General features: G+C 40.8%; 1 protein-coding gene across 5 annotated transcripts in view; it reads right to left on the bottom strand.

The window, feature by feature from the left end:
* Positions 1-23891, bottom strand: part of LOC119898078 (vacuolar protein sorting-associated protein 13B-like) — a 323319-nt gene that overhangs the window by 251219 nt on the left and 48209 nt on the right. For all 5 annotated transcript variants that reach the window (XR_005443479.1, XM_038712226.1, XM_038712228.1 and 2 more), the window contains 5 exons: positions 23490-23675; positions 20797-20966; positions 19886-20080; positions 16494-16618; positions 882-1066 (listed from right to left, as the gene is read on the bottom strand). Coding sequence is in view for 4 of the 5 variants with exons in the window: in XM_038712226.1 (XP_038568154.1) it covers positions 882-1066; positions 16494-16618; positions 19886-20080; positions 20797-20966; positions 23490-23675 (861 nt within the window). In the remaining variant the exon portion in view is untranslated. The remainder of the gene's footprint in view (positions 1-881; positions 1067-16493; positions 16619-19885; positions 20081-20796; positions 20967-23489; positions 23676-23891) is intronic.

The raw sequence follows: 23891 nt of genomic DNA, 5'->3' as shown, positions 1-23891 counted from the left end.
GCCAATTTGCCCATAGCTCACTAGCTACTATCAGGTTGACTTGTTTTGGGTGAATGATAGTCTGGCACATGATGTGCTGAGAAATAACTGTAAAACTTTTCATAACAGTCAAAACGCTTTAAGCTCAAGCCAGTTGCATATATCTCTCTTGACAATTTACTGGTATTGAAAAACAAGCTTTATTATATGGAGAGCTAAACAAACAAAAGACAGTAAATGTACTTTATGAGAAAATGGAGAATTCAATAAATCAACTACAATGATGAATATAATACAATAGTCTAAAAGAGACCAGATGAGCAAAGTGATGTAGTTTGCTCTTCATTCTATGCCTATTCATGGTTTTAATACAGGATGAGCTGGAGGACGCATTAATCTTCTGTGTGGGTATTTTTTTCATTTAGCCAAGTGACTGAGTTGCCATTGCAGAATTATAATTGCTACCCTACAATAAAAACTGCGTTATAAAAACAACGGAAAAAACACAAAGAGCCTATTGCCATGCTCTGCAATTATAAACACATGCGCTGGAAAAACAGCCTTTTCTCCTCAATGATAAACCAGCTCCTTTTCTTTTCACACACCTAATTACTTGTCTTTTGGATAGAAATCCAATGCACAACAAAACAGCTAGGTCAGGGGTCATTTCACACACACATACATCTCAAACACACACCCAACTACATACAAGTGAATTCAAATTCAAATAAGGGGAAAGTGACGCTCACTCCTCTGTCTTACTATTGTTCAGGTTTGTTGTAAGACAGTCCTTGCACCACGATTACTCTGCAGTAGCTACTCATAGATAAAACGGATTTGGTGCGAAAGAACAGGCAAGCTCAGTTAATTTCATATGGTCTATTGCAGAGCATGTTGTTTACCTGGAGATTTGTACACCTCATTGAGCAGGCTTTCGCTGAGTGTCAACGGGGCTCCATTGAACACGCTGTGGGTCCAGCTTTGACAGATTGCTTGAATCAAAAGCGTCTGGGCCCGTGTGGCCTGTACAGTGAAGTGAGGAAGTTCAAAGATACACTCTGTGGTGGGGACTGAAGATCTTTTGTTCCTGCAAGAGAGGGACATGAGACAAGGAAAGACCGGATAAGATACAGGATAGTGAAAAAAGAGAGTCAGGATACAGTCACAATAATAAATTAAAGTACGGAGAGTCGCACATAAGCACCCACATACACTTAATGAAACAGACACCGGTGGAAACAAATGGTTCACGACTTCCACAAATCCATCAATATCACATCACAATATAAAACAGCTCATTGATAGCACAAGTGGCCAAATAGGTAACTGCAAAAGCAAATTGAAGAAGTACCAAGTGCAAGCCAAGCTTTCCTTAGTTACTTGGCAGGTAGGTGTAGTTTGCCTCTTTGCCACCAACCCTTCTCTCCCCTCCGTCAAAACTGTGATGATGATTTATGTGAAATGATGTACAGCCCAGAAACCTGACCCTGAAAAGAATCTTTACGCATTTAACATTTCATCTGTCTCCAGGAGTGTGGAGGGAGAGAGTTTGTGTGAGTGTGTGTGTATGACAAGCTGATGAGTTGAGCGTTCAGGGGGATGAGGTAACAGCACAGTCGGATGGAGTCCTCCAGGCCCCTGTCCATCAGAACCTCAGTGGACCATGCTCTCATTTATCATCTGACACACATACACACACACCTCACTTTTTTCATTTGGTCTTCAATTCCTCCTTTCTTGTATTTACCTCACTGACTCTCCTATTTACTCTGTAATTGCTCATTCGTATCCAAACTCATTCTAATGCACATCTCCATACCCCCCCACACACACACACCGTTTAAATCCCTGTATCAGGTCTCTGAACTCTTTTTCCATCCAGGCTGTGAAATCATGGCTCCTCAGTTCTTAAGATCACATCCATGACATCAGCAGAAGAAGGGTTTCCCCAACACACACCAACCAAGGTATGGCATCCTACACTGAGTGGGAGTGATGGAGCACTTATCGTCATCTCTCTCCCCCTATCCCTCCCTCCTTCTGCATCCACAGGAACCACCGTTCACTGGAAAAGCACCCAGGGAGCCTGAACTAAACACTGCAAAACAAGACTGTTCGGTTCCACTCCTGTTTTCCTCCTTTTGGTTCTGAGAGGTTCTTCAATTGGGTTTTTGAGGTGTGTGTGTGTGTGTGTGTGTGTGTGTGTGTGTGTGCGCGCACATATATGCTCGTTTGACTACATACTGTAATGGAAGCAAAGAGGCGCTGCCCTCTGAACGGCGCTTTCGGTGAAAATAGAACCGTGACTAATTCCAGGGATGGCTGCGGTGTGTCAGGAACGAGCATCACAGCTCATTTAAACACACATCCATTTTGGTCTGGTCCCAGTTCAGAGTGTGGGATATGTCACGGGGTCTCTCCCTTCGCTCAGCAGCTCTGCAATCGTTTAACTCCTCTGCTTCCCTCCCTCTCCTTCTCTCTTTGTCTCTTTATCTTTCCCTTTATTCTGCTCCTGGGTGGTTCGGCAGGGTGACATGAGCTGTTAGCTACACACGGGCAGGCCCAGAGTTCTTAACCGCCTTCTGTCTCAGGGGGCGACTACTATAAGACAGAAAGAGAGAGAGTGTGATAAAGAGAGATGTAAGAGTACAGCAAAAACAAAGGCAATAAGAGAGAGAAACTCCAAACCTGACAGGGTCAATGAGTTTACCTTGACAGCGCACATATACGTTCTGAATTCCCTGGCAGCATATGGTGCATTTGGCACCACGCTGAACCAAGCATTGTCATGCCTCTCTACTATTAGAAATCACTACTGTTGCATGCTATACAGCAAGACATCAATCAAACAGATTTTCATGTGTGTTTTTGTATGTTCAAATGCTTTCATGCCTGTGTGAGTGTGTACACGTAGCTAGATACTGCTGCTGAACAAAAGAAAGTGAAGGGGACCAAGAAACAACAATGTCCCCACATGCAGAGCAAATGTGCCTGCAAAGCCACTTCAATAGGAGGACTGGCAAGGGATGAAAGTTTGTTGGCTTTTTCGAGTGTTTATAGCGTTTCAGGGGAGCTGTCATGTGCATGTGGTCGTCTAAAACTTTAATTATGCACCTGTTTTTATTATATTATGCCCAATTCTTTGCAAACAGCAACTTGGATCTTGGAGCTAAATGAGAAGCAGAAACTCTCATTAGGGTGTTTTGGGAATGCTGGATGTGAGGACAGCCAGACACTCATCGGATTTCATTAAGTAGCTGGCACAGTCAGTGTTTCTTGCTGCAACATGGTAAACAGCTTTTTGGCAGGCAGCTCTTTCACTGTTACCACAGGCCTTGAAGGAAACAAAAGTGTCCAAGAGGTAAAAATAGCAGTATAAATACCTGTAGCATGAACAACAGTAACAAATGACTACACTAAAACATATCTCAGAACGTCAAACACATCGCCATGGGGCAACTAACAAAATTCAATTGACTGCTATAGTGCAGAATCCATATTAGAAACGGAGTCTGTAGCCTGGGGACTCATTAAAGCATACTTCTTATAATGTGGAGACCCACCAGAAGTGGGCCCACAACCCATTTTGAATCCTGACTCATAATTTTAGAAATCAGGTCCTTGGCTTGAACTTCAGTGCCTCATTGAATAGGCTGTCTCTGACCTCACAGTAGTCCTTTAAGTCAATAACTTTTTTATTAAAACACAGAGGCCACCAGGAATATTTTAAAAGGAAATCAAAATTAGTCAGGAGCTATGAAAAATTAGGTGTTTCAATTTCAGCCAATGAAATATGCTTTCCTCTGGTGTATTTCAACAACATTAGGCCTCATTTCCCGACCTGTCCCCTGTTGGTGCCGTGACTGAGTGACGAACTAGACCAGGGCTAGGACAGGCCAGTTGGCAGACTTGCTGACTGCTTGGCTAGGTAACTGGCTGACTGGCTGGCACAAAGTCTTTCTGTCCAGTGTCCCTGTCAAAACCAGGAAAAACAGGGCCTGGTGTTGTGCAGGGGGCGTGAGTCAGAGTCATGAATACCATACCAGCTGTGGTGCTCTTTGCCTAGACTGTTTCCTCTGTGTACATGCTCAAATGTAGACATAAAGCAGAGACAGCAAATTATTTTTAGTCATTAAAATGAATGAGTGAAATGTAAAAGTGAGTAGACTTAACAGAGGACCCTCACAAAATATTTTTTGTTAGCTCCAAACATGGCTCAGAGCCATCTAGTGATCTGTTACGCCATTAGTAACACAAGGTATCACTACCTAAGCCTAACCTTCGATTTAAAGAGCCTCTGGGTGACCCCAATTGCACAAAACCTTTTTCACATCAAAATAACTGAGATCCATTCAGACCACTGGTTCAGCATCCGGGCCTGACTGTGCCCACGACTATATTTAGACAAATACAGCTGGGGATTTGGCTTTAGAGAGGCACACACAGCCACAAAAATGCACAAACCTGTACAAACACAAATAACTTCATGTTTAACAATATGCATATATACTTACATGCCAACACATATGTTGTCACACAAGCTCATGTGCATACACACCTGTACACACATATACAACCAGGTTGGTCAGCCAGAGCACGGTCAGCAGCAGTAGTGAGGCCACAGCTGACAAAGGGCCTGCTGCTCTAACAGCCTGTAACTGGAACAATTATAAAAACAACTGCCAATACTAAAATCTAAAAGGTTTGCGTGTGTGTATGTAAACGCTATGCATCTATAATAGTGACAGGAGGCACATTCTGCAAACTGAGCAAAAATGAAGAAGAAGAAAAATACAAATCAAACCATTCAGAACACAAACCAAGAATGAAAGGAACACAGCAAGCATAGGCAAGAGAAGGATAGAGACCGCTAACATACAGGTCATATGTTATTCTCAAGGTAAAATAATACCTAACATGGGGAGTCTCATTAAAAAAGCCATTTGGAAGAGCTCCAGTACAAACTCAAGAATAGCAGAACTGGTAGGTTGTTGCTTTGTACTTTTACAGACAAAAATAAATGTAGCCTTAATTAAAGACGGCTGGTTGGGGTATGTGTCTGTGTGTATATACAATTTGGTGAGTGTGTGTTGCGTACATGTAGATGTCCAGTAATGTGTTAAAATCTGGATTTGCTGGCATTAATGCAAATGTTCTGACAGAGGACAAGACTGAGAAAGTAAGCGTAAGGCGAACTATAATGCCTGAACTGCAGGGCCAAATGTGGTCAGCAAATTTTTTTTTTTAAGATCAGCATCTTGCCGTGATTGAAGGAATATCGCCAAGAGCAGCTGGTCCTAATGGTTTACACAGTGTCCCAGAATACAAGCTTGGAACCTGCGCACAGTTTCCAGAAGGTTCATTTTTGTTATTACTCATATCCTGTACAGTACCAAAAATCAGTTCCCTCACTCTTTCCAAAATACAGTGGCACAGACAGCTGTGGGGGCTGGGAGGTCGGCAGGAGATGTGGAGCAAGGTGTCCGGTCCGTCAGTGGACCACGGAGGAGGGAGGGAGGGGTCACTCACACAAACACACGTTCCCTAACACAGGAGGATTGTGTCTGTAATGGGAGCTAAATGGGAAATTTCACATGAACTGGAACATGATACTCCAATAAACTTAAATGTTAGAAGAAGAACTCAAAAAGATAATGTAGACTAGATTCAAGAGTGTACAACCAAAAAAAAACGCAATTTTGATCAGCCTCACAACGGGCTACTTTCTCTTGACCTATCTGAGTCCACAGCAATGCCAATGTAATCCATTATGGGCTGACATATTTGTCTGATAGATACAACAGATAGCCACTGTCTTGGGACCAGAGATAAGTTATCTGAGGTTTCTACAAATCATTCACTGTCACACCCTACCTTAATTAACCAATACAAACATTCCCTAACTCAAACAGCTAACAAAATCCTCTACTGCTATTGTTTCCCAATATTTAGAGCTTCTTTCAAGGGAGTCAGACTGAAAATGAAGGGAAGACTGACAGCTTGTACCTTTAGTCTTTTTTTTTCTTTGTGGTGCAGATTGATTTGAAGTTTTGCAGATTTCCCCATCTCTCCAAGCCAAGGTCACTGACCCCTCTTGAAAATAACCAGAGTGAGTTATGGGCTGCTCTCAAGTCCCCTCTTTTATCTACAAAAGACTCACTACAGTGTCTTGCAAAGCCTCCAAATGGACATTATAAATCATGCAAGCACTTCACACTAAACAATAACACCTAAGTGGCCAACTTGGGGGGGATGGTAAAACTTGTCATTTTACAACCTGCATGTCAATTGGATTGAGCGGCTGGCATTTGAAAAAAATACTACCATAGAAAAAAATAAGCAGGCATGTTTCAAGTCAAGAAAAAGAGAAAAACAAATGGCACCTCTAACTCCTAATGTTCTTTCAAGTCATTTGTTTCATTTTCTGCACATGGTCTTTGTCAATGGCTTAATGGAAAATGTAACTGGAGTTGCAGCAGAGCGTCTGATACAGACAATATAGCAAATTACGTTTACAGCAGCAGAACACAAAAATTCAGCTGAAGTCTTACATGAGCAGGTAAAGAAGAAAAGTGATCAATACAGACGATTGTCCAAATTTGGTTTCAGTTACATTAAAGCAATCTTTCTAAATATTGAGATTACACATGTTCATTTCTTGTTCTGTAAAAGCATCACATTGCACCATGGGACTCATATTACATTCCTTTTTTGTTACTGTCAGGCATCGTTGGCTTACATTTCCTTCCCATTGAATCCTATGTATGTAAATCTAGTGTTGTGTAGATCTTGACTGTGATTCTGCTTGTACAATTAAGTGATTACACTTTTATTTTATCTCTCAACCGCAATCTGTAATGACATCCATTCTCTAACCTAACCAAACTCTTTAAAGTCTCGGTGTTGGATCTGGGTATGAGTTAAGGGGAGGCAGGGCCTGTATTTGTGGCCAGCTCAGAGTTTTGTGGCTCCCCAGGGTCAAAGGTGTTCCATGTGTGCATTTCTCAATCATCGGTCCTGAACAGCCCAAATTCTTCATAAAAAGAAACACTCCACTCTCTCGCTCCCTCTCTCACACACACACGGCCCTCCCCTTCCTCCCATCTGGAGCACCCCTGACCCAAAACACACACATATGTGCACAACCTCACACACACACACACACACTATGAGATCCATTCTCAGGAGAGGGCTTCATTACACAGGGATTACTAAAAGAAATGTTTTAATCAAGTTGTGCAGACAGCTGCAGACCGCAAGGCGAGAAAATGGCAATGACGTGGTTCATCAGGCGTTGAAGGAAAACACATCAAGACGCCTGTATGTGTGTGTCTGTGTGTGCATGTAGCTTCCTGCCTATGTCCAACATGTCCAGCTGTGGAGGACCTGCGGTTCCTTATAAGGACACACAGAGACAGGAGACCTCTGTCCAGAGACTACAGACTTAATATCACATTTATTTTCAGATTTTGCTGCCGACTTTTGTACGTCCCGTTGTCATAACAACAAAAGCACAAGTCAATGGAAGCACCGGCTGTCCTTTATTTTGATCCATATAAAGGCCTTTGACCTTCGCAGATGGTCACTGAAAATAAGAATACAGACGAACACATAACACAGAATCCCCCCCCCCCCCCCCCCCCCCCCGAGTTGCCTTGTTAAATAAAGTTTACATTATTTTTTATCATGTTGACACAAATATTTCCTGTACCCCATTACCAACAGATGATCTGTCCTCAAGCAGTGAAAATTGGATGGGTTTGTTTCTGGAAAGCGATGGTGCAGTACTGAGGCCTGGTGGGGAGAAGAGGACAGTGGAATGCACACCACAGTAGATGATAATCCACTCAGAGCTGATAATCCATCTACCCTTCCCTATTTCCCACTGTTTTCCCTCCCTCAAGCTTCATTTCCTCAGATGACTAATTCAGGCATTAATAGAGTCTTTCACTCAACTGAAACATCTACAGCTGCTCCTGAATTCACTATCTTGGCTCTGGCCTATACATCCAAATACATCTCACGGTATAGTTAAAATTCAATAGATATTCTTGGATTGTAAGGTTATTGCCTCTTGAGAACGTTATAGCCTATAATATACACTTCAGGGCTGAGTTAAAACCCATGTTGATTTAAGCTACCAAGTGACACTTGTAATCATAAGGGCAAGTAAACTGCTTCTACAGTAGAGGGACTATAGTTTCTGTAGCACTGGGCATTTAAAAGCTGAAAAAAGGGCATGGACGCTTCCATCAGAACGGAGACGTCCATACGTGAGAGCACAATCCTCGCATTCGCTGATGCCATTTCCTTAATGCAAGGCTCTTCAATATGTCCATTGATCTCTGTCAGCCATAAAACCAAATAAAACTGTCGGACACCAGATGTAGAGGAGGAAAAAAAAAAAGAAACGTTACCACATAGTTGGCCAAAATATTTTATAGACTGTGCCACACGAAATATGATGTTTTACCTTGCAGCTCAAAATCCTTTGCACTCCTGTGCTAGAAAAGTGGAACAATATTACATCATATGCCATTCCAGCCTTTTAATACACACCTGTTAATACATAAAGCCTACTTGTTGCAGTGTGTGCCTACGTCCTTTCAGCTTCATCATGTGAAAGTTTTTTCTTTCTGAAAACATTCCCCCATGTTTCTTTAAGAACAGGAAAGGGCCTAGTTCATGTGAAGCCTTGTTCAGCTAAATGAATTCCCTGCTGCTCTTATGGCCTCCGAACCACAATTCAAAGCTGAGCATGACCACAGCAACCACACGTTGATTTAAGGTCATTCAATTATCCTTCACCATAACAGCTCTCAGTAACTTTAACCCTGCCTACACAGACCTATCAGTTAAGACCTTGATGAGTAATACAAGTGATTACTTCATTATAAAATCAACACCAATCAAAATTTGGTTGAGAGGCGCAATGCTTGACGCAGAAGCTGGGTGTGTGACATCATTCACAATCTCACTCATAAGTCATATAAATGTATACTCAGAGCAGAGAAACTGACTTTTCCATCCAACAGCCACTCCCAAATCAGTTTTCATCAGCCAAAATGATTATTCCAATTCCACTTAGATATTGCCTGCCAAAATGGCTAGTAGACAAATGTAACAGCCACAGTCAATGTTCTCACCAGTGAATGCTGTTCATGTACATTTGCTAAATCTGACTTGGATCTCTATGGCTCACCATTGAAGGACACAAAAAGCATTTGTCCTCCTGTTCTTGGCTGTGCTTGTGGACATATACCAGGAGCAGCTTGCTATGACTTACTATGAACAGGAGTAATGAGGCATTACAATCACACCAGAAGCCTCATGCCTCAGATGCCTCAAGCAGCCTTCATAAATCACAACATGAGCTAATCTAGAGTCTAGACTACTGTTCCAGACATAGTAATGGACTTCTCAACTTCACATTAAAAAATCCTACAGGTAGTACTAAAAACTGAACTACCCATTGACAATGTAATAGAGTTAAATCAATAATTAGATATCAAGGGAGGCCCAACATTCTTTTCTATTCAGAAAAATTCGTGAGGCAAGTCAGCTTTTTGTGGCTGTTTAACATGCACCTGTAATGCCACATGCTTCAAGAAATTATCCCCTCAGAAATAGCTGAGCGAGTAACAGGGGCTGCTAAAAACACCACATAAAAGCTGGCATGGGGCTGAATTACGACCTGCAATGCGACGAGCCACACTAGGCTGCTGCTGGTTTGTTGGGTGGTTGGTGGGCCCCGGCCTTGGCCGCCCTCCATATGCTGCTGCTGTCAGGTGGCCCTGTATAAGGAATATTATATGGTGTGAGCTCAAGTGTGTGCGTGCATATGTGTTTCAAGTATCTGAGTGAGAAAGCGAGGTTAGGTTTTGAGGAGATCGATGCAGGTGGCACTTCTAACATCCCCTCCCCTACTGCCACCTCCCTCTAGCCCTCCTTTCTCTTTTTTTTTTTAAAAACAGGGACTGATTTTATCTGGGATAACAGGTTTAACAGCCAGACCAATTGAGACTCTCTGTGAAGTTGGCGGCCCCATACATTGCCTTTCATTAGGGATAAGTACAGCCTGATTCCTCTCAGCTGCACTTTAATTCACTGGGAGTTAAAGTTCATTTCAGAGGATTTGGGCTTTTTGCTGACCAAATGGTTAGTACATGGATAGTGTATACTAAGTGGGGAGACTCTAACTTCAATATTTTTCAGTAGTAATCTTTGTTTACTATGCCTACTCACTTGCAACGTGTTGATCTGTAGAAGATGAATCCGACAGACATATTGGACCTAACTTTTTCTCTAGCGCCGCCAGTGGATTGACCTTTTTGGCTTTTGGGTGAAATATCCCAACAACTATTTGATGCATTGCTATGAAATTTGATACAGATATTAATGGATGAAACCTAATGGTTTAGGTGATCACCTAACTTTTCCGCTAGCACCACCAGCAGTCAAAGCATTCACTTATCCTGTGAAATGATTCTGATTTAGACTTAAGCTCTAGTGACATTGATCAAGTGGACCTAAGTTTAGGCTTGGACGGTAAACCAGGGTATTTAGAAATCCCGATGGTATGAATTTCAATACCATCAAAAATACACTTCTGTTTCTATTAAACTGATACAGAAATGCTGTATTGAGGGGATGTATCGTACGTGGATCATGTCGCGTGAAACTGCCTGACTTGATCCTCAACACAACAACGCAATAACCCTCTTCATTTATCCAGCCGTTTGGTCTTGAGAAGTTTCAGCCTTTATTCGGTGACAAACTGTAACACCACTGCACATTTACTGCTAAACTTCACTGCTCACCTTTGCCTCTGCTCTTTTATCTGCTGCTTTTATCAAATTCATTGATAGGACTAAATTTTTTCTATATTTTCTCATTGAACTGTTGACATTTTATTCATCCGTCACATAATTACACGCTCTTTATTCTGAAAAAATGTGCTTAAATGACAAAACACAGAATTCAGAAAAACACAGAATTTGGGGAAAAAAAAAAAATTCATAGGGCTCTACCACTTTCAACTGACTAAAAAGAAGAGACTTTTCTTAGGAGGATTGCTCTCTTGGGTCAGAACGTATCGTGTTACAAAAATAAAGAATAGTAGTAAGTTAGCATGCTAATCTGAATGCTGAACTCGCAATATTTAGGTAACAGGTAAGTAACATCTAATGTTGGCTATTTAGAGAAACGTATCAGCAGTGCAACTAATAATGACATAAACCTTAATAAAAACATTCCAAAAGGCATCAATAAATGGTTATGATTTGAATGTTTTATTTGCCATTATGGTCATGCTAAAACTAAAGGCTGAAGAAACATGAACATGAAGATCGGAGAGAGCATTGTTATTTTGACCGGCTCTCAGAGTTTCAGCAGTTTGGTCAAATTCTGCATATTCTTGCTGTTAGTTAGTTAGAAGTTTGGCGTCGTACGGACCCAGTAGTAGACCGACTGAAAAAATGTTGATTGGTTCACCACATTGTAACCACTACTGTTATGAAAGACGCAAGATTGGAAGTTTGGAAAGTTCGCTAGACAGTTTTGAGGTCATTCCAAGGTTTATTATGCAAGTCTAATTGTTCACAATCTTGAACAGTGCCATCGCTGCAATTAGTAAATCATGCAATTCTTGCACAATACTGGCCCCACTTTGATTGAAGAGTGTGGCCAGGAATTATACACTGGATCATTAAAAACGGAGGAAGCAAAGACATTTCAGTCTAATTTGATACATCCAAGGTCTCACACACAACACCAAATGGCCAGTAAAAGTAAAAGCCAAGGCTGGCAGGGAGAGGATGTCATGGCAGTGTACTTTCCCCAGTGAAAGCCCCTTGTTGCCCACTGTGAGAAGCCAGAGCCTTTGTGGTGAGACTGAAGGAAACATGAGCTACAGTATGCACTGTGGGCCAACTCATCAGGAGAGGTGCTGGGTCTTCACAGACATCCAGTGCCTCTCCAAATCCCCTATGATCACCTGGCAGTCAAATACGCTTGCTTAAGCATGAACAGGCTGCACAATGACAAACGTGTTTGTGTGTGCGTGCATGTGTGACAGTAAAAGTGAGAGAGGTGGAGAAAACGGGAGAGAGGGATGCAAAATGTGTGCATATACTCCAAAGCTAGACTTCTCTCTTGTCAGTCACCAGAGAGACAAATCCAAAGCTAACTTTTAAATTGGTAATGGAAAAGCTGATCCAAGAATCTATATAACAAAACTACTGAAGGCTGACAAAGAAAGAGACAGCACTTTTTCTCAGACCACTCTTTTCTCTATGTCTCTGTTCTGTGCATTCACTAAGGTCTTCTGCTTCCCACTTTATTTCATATTTCCTTAAAACTTCAAAAGCTTTTACAACTCTGCTCTGCGTCTGCTCTGAGAACAGAACTTCTTGGAAAGGGGGGTTGTTGGAGTGACATCAACGCTGAGGAGCAGTCCCAAAACAAACATCAATACAGTCAAATTAAATGCTACCACCTGGTGAAGTGCATCTTTTGGCTTCCCCAGTGACCCAGTGTGTCACTCTTGGGCTCAGTTTTCACCTTAAGGAGAGGAACTGTCTGTCTGAATGTCTGTCACCGACATACTGTGAGCACATGTAATCTTTAATACATATGTGTTGGTACAAATGGTGTTTCTACAGGGGAACATACTTAGAATAAAGTCTCTCAGCCTTTCAATTCACTGTCCATCCAGGACAATTTCTTGTTTTTTCTTCACCCACGTCCACAGAGACAACTAAGCAAGACTGTGGCAGCTGAACTGCGAGGGTCATCAACACAACAGAAAACAAATCAATGTATTCTAACGATTACGTCACTGATGAGTTGTGATAATAACAATAAAAGACATTACTTTACTTAAAACCTTAAATGTTTCTCACATGTATTTATTTCAATATTGAGTAATATGCAATATGATAATCAAATGTATTTCTGCATCAGTGTGGGGCAAAGAAAACAACTGAAACCATTACATAGGACAGACAGTCAAAGATTGTCTGTAATGTTGATTCAGCTGTTTTCTCGCTCATAAGTTAAATAAACAGAAAATATGAAACGGACGAACGTTAGATGACGCACGGTGTAACCTTATGTTACCGTGACAGCAGCGGAACAGAAATTACTTTTAACATGAAGGCAATAAAGAAATACTAGAAAATACATTTTAACGGACTACGCGTCGTCGTGCTGATAATGTGCCGTGCTTGTGCGGTGACAGAAAGTAAACAGCATTTGCGGTGCTGCTGTCAGCTTCACGTCCACAAACCTGCTTATCATCATTCTTCCAGGAGCAAACTGTCAGGTTTTGTTAATTAGATTTTGACTGTAGCGACATACAGGTCAGGACGCAAGACAGCCATACCTCATACTTAAGACAGACAGGGTCAAATATGAGTCACTTTAAACCTGAAATGGCAGGTTCAGAAACAACAACCCTGCACAATTCACCCAGCCCCATTATCATTATGATCTACAGGCAAGAGAAACAAGCAGGCAACTATTAGAAAATGAAAGAATTGCTTCTAACATGTACAAGTATCAAAAACATCAAGCTAAATTCACATTGGAGGTGAGGAAAATTAGATTAAGTGGAAATATTCCTGTTGAAGACGGTACAATTATCGTGGGTATTTTCTGTTCACATATTTTGAGGTATGATCGCAATGCCATCACATACTCTAACATCTATTCAAATCACACCGAGATAAGGACTCCAGGTGCATACTGTTACTGGACATGTACATAAAGTAGCTTATCAAAGGCTTGCTTACAGCAAAGAATAACAGAATACTTTCTTAACGTGGCAAGGAGACTCTGTGGGAGATTGTGAGTGTTATTTTTAAGGGCTGGTCCAGGCTGAAAGAAACGCCACGGGAGGGCATTGATCTGGAAGGCTCTCTGGAGATGAGAAACATCAAGTGATTGTCAGAAAAGAAAAATAACATCCGTTTGACATCTGAATCCACTATGTAAGGTAGGCAGGGCAGGGGGGAGGAGGGGAGATCAAACACACAGCTAGCGGTCTCTTATTGGGAGCAGAGAGCACAGGGAGTCGGGTTCTGTCTACAGACACACTCACACACCACAATGAATGAAGGCCTTGTGGTTCCCTACGTGGCCAGCTAACCGCTGTACAGTAGATACAATGTTGCCTGGAGAAGAAGTCAGGAAAAGTCAAAACCATCTGCAGCTCTTTGACATGTTTAAATCTAAACTAATGGGGGGAAATCATTTCCCAAGATAGTGCTCTTGCACAGGTTTTCTGCAGGCACGTTGACTGTAAGGTGTGAGAGAGAGGGCACATGGTGTGTAGGGGTGTGTGTGTGTGTGCGCGCGCTTGCATCAAGGGTTTTCCAGATGATGACTACTGAACACACAGTGATGGTGTGAACGGTGAAGATAATTATTTTTTCAAAGATGAATCGACTCATTCATTTGTTGCTTTATCAACCAGATGGAAAACAGGACATGAGCTACTCATTCATTCTTTACAGGGCCATTCTTAAATATCAAAATGAGTCCAACAAGGCAAGTAAAGACAGGGACATATTTACATACAGAACACCACAAGTGCAAGGAGTGAGAGACCTGGGTTCAATCCCCCGCTGTGACCCATCCACCAATGTGTCCCTGAGCAAGACACTTAACCCCTAGTTGCTCCAGAGGTGTGCGACCTCTGACATGTATAGCAACTGTAAGTCGCTTTGGATAAAAGCGTCAGCTAAAGTAATGTAGAGAGGAAATAAACAACAAAAACAAAGTTCATTAAAATATTTTCAATGATAAAAGTAAAGCCAATCCCCATGATGGCAAACACTACACACAGACCCATACTGTACACCTACTGTAAGACCATCTTATTTCTCCCCAAGCTTTTCCCTCTATTGTCCTCCCCCTTTTGTCACCGTTCTCTTCATTCTATTGGCTTATTTGTGTCCTTCCTCTCCCTTTCCATTCCTCCTTGTTATCTTCTGTTATCTCTCTATTTTGATAGCTTTTGATAACTTGCACATTGAAAGACTCTAGATTCATCTCTTGTCCATCACTTTCAAATCCTCCATTTCCCAGCATATCCACCTCCAAACTCTGAGCCTTACTCCTCTACTTTCCTTTCTTGTCCTCTCTTCAACTCTCTTTACCTCTCTTGGGGACATCCCCAATGAGTCATCCTCTGTCTGGTGCAAAGACAAGGATATGGCGATGTTTTTTCATCTCCTTAGACAGCATTGTCTTATTTTCCTCTCCTTGTGTTTCAAACCATCTGAGAAACTGTTGCAGTTATTACTCAATGACTCGGTTTTTCTGTTTTCCCCACTGACCGCTGAAGAAGTGGCTCATCCATCACTTTAAATACCCTCTGATGCACTGCCCGCAAAAGGCTGCAATCCTCTTCATAAAGTACAATACATGACACTACACATACACTCACACACACACACACACACAGAATGTATACAGACAGCCAAGCATGCATATAAACACTCCCAAGCATGCATACACACAGGAGGTACACACCCTAACCTTTCTGAAATCAGAAAAAAAAACATTTTATAAATGTTTTTCTCCCTCACTTTGGTATGCATTGTTACCTATAATGCTATCCACAGGTGATTGTAGAAAGTAAAATGTCCTTCAATTTACTGTAGTTGACTATGTACTTTAGCCACCACAATGACATGTACATTGCCTATGCAGAGAATGCAAAGAAATTTGACAACACCACACCTGAAAATAGATTAGAGTACTCAGCCTATAGTGGTTTTCTGCACACCACACTTATATGCTACTCAACATTTATACTGTTCAGTGACATCACGTTTGGAGGCCTTCTCAGGATTCTTCTAAAGTTCCAACAAATTGGGATTTTTTTTTTTGACCCCCAGAAACAACTTCCTCTGAAATATCAAAATAATATTTTCTGTTGTGTCAGCACAGCAGCCTTACTAAACTGTGCTGCAGACATGCAGTCAAACAATATTTCTTTAGTGATCATCATAAAGACCATGTAGAGTATATTTGGCACCAGCTGACCCCAGTATTTGCAAAAAGAGAAAATATTTTGAGAAACACGAGTAATGTGTGTTGGGATTAAAGCAAGAGTTGATTAAAAATGCACAAAATAGATATACAGAGAAAAACATGTGACATAAATTAAGTGTGAAATTCATATGATCCACAACTTCACTGGGTGTCCCTTCAATCCTAATCATTTAAAAAAAGGGGCCAACATTAAATAAGCCTATTTAAAGCCTATGAACTATTTTTGACTAAACTGGAAATAAACACTTTGCACCTCTTGCATGTAGACTGGAGTTTTTTTGATTTGGTCAGATTTACAAAGGGAAAAAAAGGTGGGTATATTGTTTTTCCCCCCATTTACCTTTCAATTCAATTGCAGTTACCAATCTTATAATTCAAGTTCACAAGGGGAACTCTAACTGCGTCTGTGCTCACACAAATTTCCATCCGTATTGCAAGTGCTACAAACTCACCAGTATGCAGGCATCTGGATCAGTTTCCCATAGAGTGCAGTGCTGAAGGAAGGGATGATGGGGGTGAGAGGCAGGAAACCCCCTGTACTGTCCAGGCATGTCAAGCCTGCCTGGAACCCAAACACCTGGAAGAAAGACAGAAAGGGAGAGAGAGTGAGAGAGATGATGGGAAGGAGAGAGGTGAAGGGGAAGACAGGGAAGAAAAAACAGACAAGGAAATTCAGCAATGTATAGATCAAACCATTTACTGGATCCACAGAAAAAAAAACATGTCAGCTCTCATTGAGTTCACACAGCTTCTGAAAAGAAAACACAGAAGCACAAAGCCAGTGCTGATGTTCCCTCATTTCTATAGCCATTAAACCAATTTGAGCTTTCTTCAGCAGGCCCTGGCTCATACAGAGACACAAGAAAGACAAAATAATCTTATCATCCTTGTTTACTGTACAAACAGCTGTCAGCAAGTTCAGTCTTAGAGGCACAGTCAGAAATATCTTTATTCTGAAACCTCAAGAAAATGCTTATGTACTTTATGTACATTAAGCTACACACAGCTGCGAGTTTTATTTTTCCTGTGATAGTTTTTCAAGGCATAATTCATTACATAGCAGAAGTGAAGTGACGACTGTATGCGATTTAATGAGAATACATACTAAAAAACATTGCAGGTACATTGTGCAGTTCACTAGCACAGATATGTTTACCAACTAACAAGTACAGACTGAACAGAAGTTTTTTTTTATAAATAAGCATACATACCAACATTAATAACAAAGGACAGAGAAGATGGAAACAGAAAACGCTGCTGACTAGCTCTATTAATTAATGTAAGACACAACACACACATACAGATCAAAATGATCAGGTCCAGATCACATTATTTCAGGAAGAGATTTTTAGGCTCATTGACCTTAATGTGGTGCGTTTTAGTGATCTAATCATATTCTCATTATCTAAGCTCCTGGTAGCCACACTGCCAGACACCAAGTACTGCAACCGTAATGTTTACATATAGTGAACATGGTGGATGACGTCCTGTTTAATATGGGAGGTAGTGGATGATGGCCAGGCTCAGCTGTCCCCCATGTAGCTACTGTATATGCACAGAGCAGCATTCATTCAATTCCTGCAAGTTAAGGTCTACCAAACCAGAGCAGACATACAAAACCTTGGAAAAAAACTAAAATGACTATTTGTTTTACATTAATATTACATACCTGAAAGTATATCAAGCTGAATTGTGTGATTGCCAGATATAGATGTAAACATAATAAAAATCCCACTTTGAAATGCAAGCTATGGGCCATATAGCATATACACAGACTGATTCACTGCTGATCCACTGCTTCCTCTGAGAGACTATATTTCAAATTCTGTTCTCCTTTCAGCAGGCCAAAGCACCTAGTTATTAAAAAGGCCAAGTTTTCAATGATGATCGGTCTATTTCAATCTTCTGCCTCCTTGTTAAGCAAACAGGCTGACTTTGAGTTCTTGTATACAACCATGGCAAAAGTGAAACAATGACTAACCACTACCCTCAAGACAGACACCCTAGTTTTGACAGCCAGTGTCAATAAAACGCAGATTAAGATAAGCCTTGGTTTATACCTGTTTCAAATCACTTCCTGAAGTGGGTGAATTGCGGCCAGAATGACCTCAACCCTGTCATGATCCCACTGCCAAAATCCAGAGTTAGAATTAGTGGCCTAGGCAGACACAAATACTGATTGGCTGATTGGTCAGAATGATCCTTGGCCACTGATCAGTTAACTGTTAACCCTGCAGTGACCCTGTGATAAGGACTACCAGCATGACATCCAGCAAACATCCTGCCTTAAAAAAAAACACACCCAGGCCATACCCGGCCAGACTGGGACATCCCAGATCTGTTATCCAGTCTTCCTAAAAGGTGGATAAGCTGAATTTGCAAAAGCCTACTAGTTCTGTGTACTCCAAGGGACATCTGAGCCTTCGTGTAAACTATAAATATAAGGTTAAAACCTCGTTATTTCTAGTTTATTTATAGGTCAATTTGAAAAGAAAAATAGGAGACATAAACATACCTTAGTTTAGATACTGTAGCCATCGGATATAGCTTTACACTCACTGTATTTAAAACTTATCAAATAGGAAAATCATAATAATTTCTAAATGCTTTGCTAACTAAATAAACTAAAAAGCATTATACAGTATATACATTATAGTAGAGCTTTTCAACTTTTAAATGTTATGGAAATGGTATAACAAATTGTACGAGCAGTACGTATGGATGAGACCGGCTAGCTCGGTGAACTGTGACCGTCAATTGTGCTCCTCCCGGGGGAAAGCGAGGCATACAGCCTAGGAGAGGGAATCTACCTGCTGCACGCGGCCCAGGCAGAGAAAGCAGGCGTCATGGCAGTTGACTGCCAGCATCAGGTACGAGCCAAGTCATGCAAGACTTTCTAGAAGACATCTCGAGGTTAACTAGCGACACCGGATGGTGAACTAATAATCGCTGTAATGACAATTTTAATAACTCAGGGCTGAGTGAAAAAAGGAGATCAGCAGTGCACGCACAGGGGTTTTATTGAGGAGGTCGCTGTGCGCACACTACCCCCTGACTGATCTCTTGGCCAGTGATTTAAATCATGTTCTCTAAAAAACCAAAAGCTTTTGTCTTAAGCCCCAATTTGACGGTAATGGCAACTGTAACTGTAATAAATGATAACTTAAATTTTTTTAACCATTCAAAACTATACAATCAATACAGTAACAAGCAATATCACAGTTGCACAATACATAGCCTGTAGCATCAATCAGGTAGACCAGAGTTGGACTGGTGCTCATCTGGAAGCTCAGTGCTGAGATTTTTATGAACAAGTGAAGGGGTCACCAAGGTCATTAAAGGGTCATTAGGGTTATTTCAAAGTGGTTGTGGTTGACCTACTGACTTCCGGTTATAGTATATGGAAACAAAAGTGTACAAAGTAGTAGATGTGCATTTTGTGTGAACTTGAAAGTTGTTAGATAACAAGACAAATGTAAAATAAAATAAAAAATAGAGACTGATACAAACCTTTGCTGAAAAAAATGGTACTGGGAGTAGAATTATTTTTCCATAATCTAGATTTCCTGATCTTCTGATTGATTTATTTTAATAGCAATTGATATCTGGTTAATTTATTACATCGCAGAATAGATAGTTAAGTAGATCTGACCTTTTTGGAAAAGTCAGGTGTAGATTGGTGTAGGATACAGCTCTAACCTAGAAATGACTCTTAGCAGCAAGTTAAAACAAATTATTATTAGATGCACAGGAATCAAATGTGGTTTTTGCCATATGTCCCATTTTTCTTTTTAAGTTTACAGAAAGGACAGCTGGGATTTGAGAGGAATATTGCCGTGCTCACCTTGAGGTAGAGGTGTGCATAGCAGTGATGTAGCAGGTTGTCGGAAGGCTGGCTGAGACTGCTGACAGTGCTGACCAGTTCTGGAGCATACATGGGCACAGAGTGTTCAACATTCACCCTTTCCACCTGGAACTGCACAGAAGGTAGAGGGCGCACCGGCTGAAACACTGGTATGTTGACCGGTCCCGGTGCAGTCTGGGAGATTGAGGATATAAAAGGGGGAAAGGGATTAAAAGTGAGAATGCATGTCACATATATTGCTGTTGTTACAGTCTATATTCAAAATGTACACATCAGTCTCTCTCATGTATCTCTAAAAATTTAGAATGATTTTTATAATGACTGGATTCAATGGCTGAATTGTAGAATTTTACTATGGACCTACTATGTAGCCAGGATATAGTCAGCACCAATACAATAATACTGATACTAAAAGAGCTATAGAATACAATGAAATCTGCCCCTCCCCACCTCACTACAAGAATGCAGAATATATTTATCCTTTTTGAGAAATTCAGATATTTATAAGACACTTTTTAGAAAGATATTTCCCTGTTTGAAAGTGCAGTTAGCACCTAATATGATTTGTTCTCCTCCAAAAGTATCTTGGCAATCAATGTTTGTCAAAATCAGAGCTAGCTATCGATTGCTGCCTGTTAAGTGTACAGACGCTTCCATGTCAGTAGTTGCAGCGTGTACTGTACACAGGAGGTATTTAATGCATTTACAGACTTTTGGCAAAAGTGTCTGATCATCTTTTGTGCATATAATTCTTTCTCTATAAGGAACATCTTATTTTATCTTTGATTTTCCCTCCTTAATTTATGTAATGCAAACACCCATATTAATGACCCTTCATAAAATAGGTTCTCAAGGACAAAAAAAGAACAAAGTAGGCCTGTGCGCAATACCTTGCATCCCATAATGACAGGCATTAGTGTGTGAAGGAGATTGAACTCTGCCATGGAGACAGTGACTGAGACTTGGAGTAGAGTGAGACATGTGAGTCTGGTTGGGATGAATTCCTCTAAGTTTGATATCTCTTCTGGAGTAGCTGGACCATGGCTTTCCTCAACAATTTCTACAGAGACAGTGACACAACAGAAAGAAACATGTTAGCTTTGGAAGTGAAGTGCAGTAAAGGGAGACGTTGAATAGTAAGACTAAACATACTATTACAAAAGCAAGTGATTTTCCTTTGTTTTACCTAGTACGAACCTTGTGATTCTAACCACAAGTATACGACCAGTGGTGCATTATTTGAACAAAAGTGATGGAGTGGGAAAGGCCAAAGACATTTGGATTTGAGGACTAAAGATTGTTTTACAGAGAAAGAGGTTAACTGTAAAGCATACTCATTACTTTGAGTGGGCCCCTCTCCTCTACGCCTGCAGCATTAAAACAAAATAAACGTTTTTTTTCCAAAAAAAGACACCACCTCATACACTAAATAAAATAAACATCACTATAAAAGTACTGGCATCTCCAAACGATATTCATTACAGTGGCTGTTTCCCAGTAGCTTTGTTTATGAACTATCTCATAAAACCACTTATTCAATCAATAACCAGAAACATCCGGATAGGCAGAAAATCAAGTGAACTAAGTCAACATGGAACAGAGGCTAGCAAGGTCAGCACTTACCAAAGTAAGGAGTGACCAGAGACCTGAGGTATACCAAAACCTGAGCCCTTTGTTAGTGAAGGCCTTGGCTCTGGTCTCAGGACATGGGCTTGTTTCAGTACAGTAAAAGGTTCTATTGGGCTACATTCCCAGTTCCAAGGTGGGCTCTGAACCTGATCCCAAAGCTGTTTTGCTCTTTGGCCTACCGCCGGAGTCCGCATCAGGTTCATCTGGCACTGCCATGTCCAATCTAATCAATCTAATCAGGGCTCAAGTCAATATCCACAGTCAATTACAAAACATGCAGCTCACATGGTGCATGGAGGCATGATTACAAGCAAATCACTTCATATATGAAACACACAGAAAAGGCAAATATATGATTAAAAGAACAAGTATGCATGCCAACATACACGCTCTGGCACACACAAGCGTATCACGCACACCCTGTATTTCTCTGTCCCACTTAACAGATCCAACTCTAAAAGTCTTGTTACTATGTTCCTTCTATTGTTCTTAGGCAGTATATAAAAAGCATTCACACAAATGAACAACCTGTTGGAAATTTACAAGTTGGAATCTCCTGCTCTAAATAAGACAAGCTCTTATAAAATACACAGACACTAGCCAATTTGGCTTCCAATCACAGCTGGTTTTGGGGAGGAAAGTGATTCTTTGGGAGCTCTTGGCAAGGAGTGTGTGGGTAGGAGCAGAGAAGAGGATGAGTAGAAAGATAGTCATGTCTTTGACCTCCTGACCTCTACTTCTCTACTGGCAAGCACACAAACACTGCCTCCATGAAGCCAAGGCTAGAGAACAGAGCAGCTGTCATCAAAATCATTTACAGACAAGACAAAACCTGGACCATCCCAAAGACAGTCCCAAACCAAGATCACTGGTCCTTTACACTATAGAGTTAAACTCAGTTGATTTTGCCAGTGAAGCTACCAATCTTTCCAAACATACTTTTTTCTCATACATACACCTTATTTTTGTTCTTTATTTTACAATTTGTTTTATTTATTTGTTTTATAATAATTCACGTTTCTGATTCTAAAGTAAAAGTACATCATACCAATAAAGGTCAGCTGAAATATACATCTTTTTTGTATTTTCCTACATACCATTTGGCCAAATTTATTTAAACCATTTAAACAAAGACTTTATAAAGTGTTCCTATTGTATCACGCTCGCGTATCTTTTCCAACAGTAAACATGAAGTAATAGTGTAATTAAATTTATTGAAGGTGTGAAGAAGAGGAGAGAGGAGCCAAAGGAGGAGAAGAGAACTTGATTGAGTAAAATACGTCTGGCATGTGTTATTTTATCACCACATCTGTAATAGCTACCCTGGTGAAAAATGTTTCCTCTTTTATCTACTCTCAATTTCTTTTTCCCCCCCGTGGGTCTTACTAGACTGACCCATCCCCAAAAAATGCCAGAGATCACAGACACATATAGAAACAGGAAGAAACACACTGACCTACCCAGCTTTAGTCAAAAGCTCTATAGTAATTACCCCATCATCTATTATCTATTGCAGATGCTGAAACAACCGAAACCTACGGATGTTATCGTTTCGCAAAAATGAGAGTTATTGCTACAGATATTACACACAGACACACATTCCATGTTCTTTCACAACATCCCAGGGATGAGCTCATCAATAGCTGTGCAGGGACGATCACTAACAAAGGTGTTTGGCTTATCCTCCCTCATGTGGTCCAAAAGGTCACTACTTTCATGTACAGCTGTGTGTCGAAAGATGGGTTGTGCAAGGAAATAACAATGTGGTGAGGATACTGTAAAGTGTAAACTGTTACAATTTCTGATCATTGTCAGAATAGAATAGAGTAGAAGAGAGGATAATGGAGTTATATACAAGTGAAGGCAGTTCAGTGAACTATTAGTTGTTAAAGTCAGCCCAATAAAACAACAGGCAGGGATTCCGGGAAGAAAATGTTAGCATGAGAGGGCTGACCTTGCTGTGGTTTGCAGTAGGGTTCGTACTCGTGGTCCATGGCACAGGTGATCATCTTGAGGATACGGTGAACAGCGCTGCTGTGCAGCCTTATGTCCAGAGGTCCCACCACCAGCCTCTTGATGGATGTCTCTTGAACAGCGGGCACTGCCTCCTCCATATTCACCACCGAGTAGTCCTGAGAGCCTACAAACAGAAATACACATATTTATATATAACATAATTAAAATATATATATACACACTATGTGGTATCACAAACTTGAAGATCCTTCTATCAGTCAGCCAGACAATTTAACACATTTTATGTTTTGTAAGTAAGTGTAACATGTCACCTACTGTATTTAATGTATGGCACAGTGCGTTTTTTAAATAATATTTAAGGCAGCAATAAATTGTCCCT

This window comes from Micropterus salmoides, unplaced genomic scaffold (assembly GCF_014851395.1).
Source record: "Micropterus salmoides isolate LMB-PRFRI ecotype aquatic unplaced genomic scaffold, ASM1485139v1 Ms_hic_scaffold_11, whole genome shotgun sequence".
NCBI classification, from domain to species: Eukaryota; Metazoa; Chordata; class Actinopteri; order Centrarchiformes; family Centrarchidae; genus Micropterus; species Micropterus salmoides.
The sequence above is the reverse complement of the archived record's forward strand: the minus strand, read 5'-3'. Positions and strand labels throughout refer to the sequence as shown.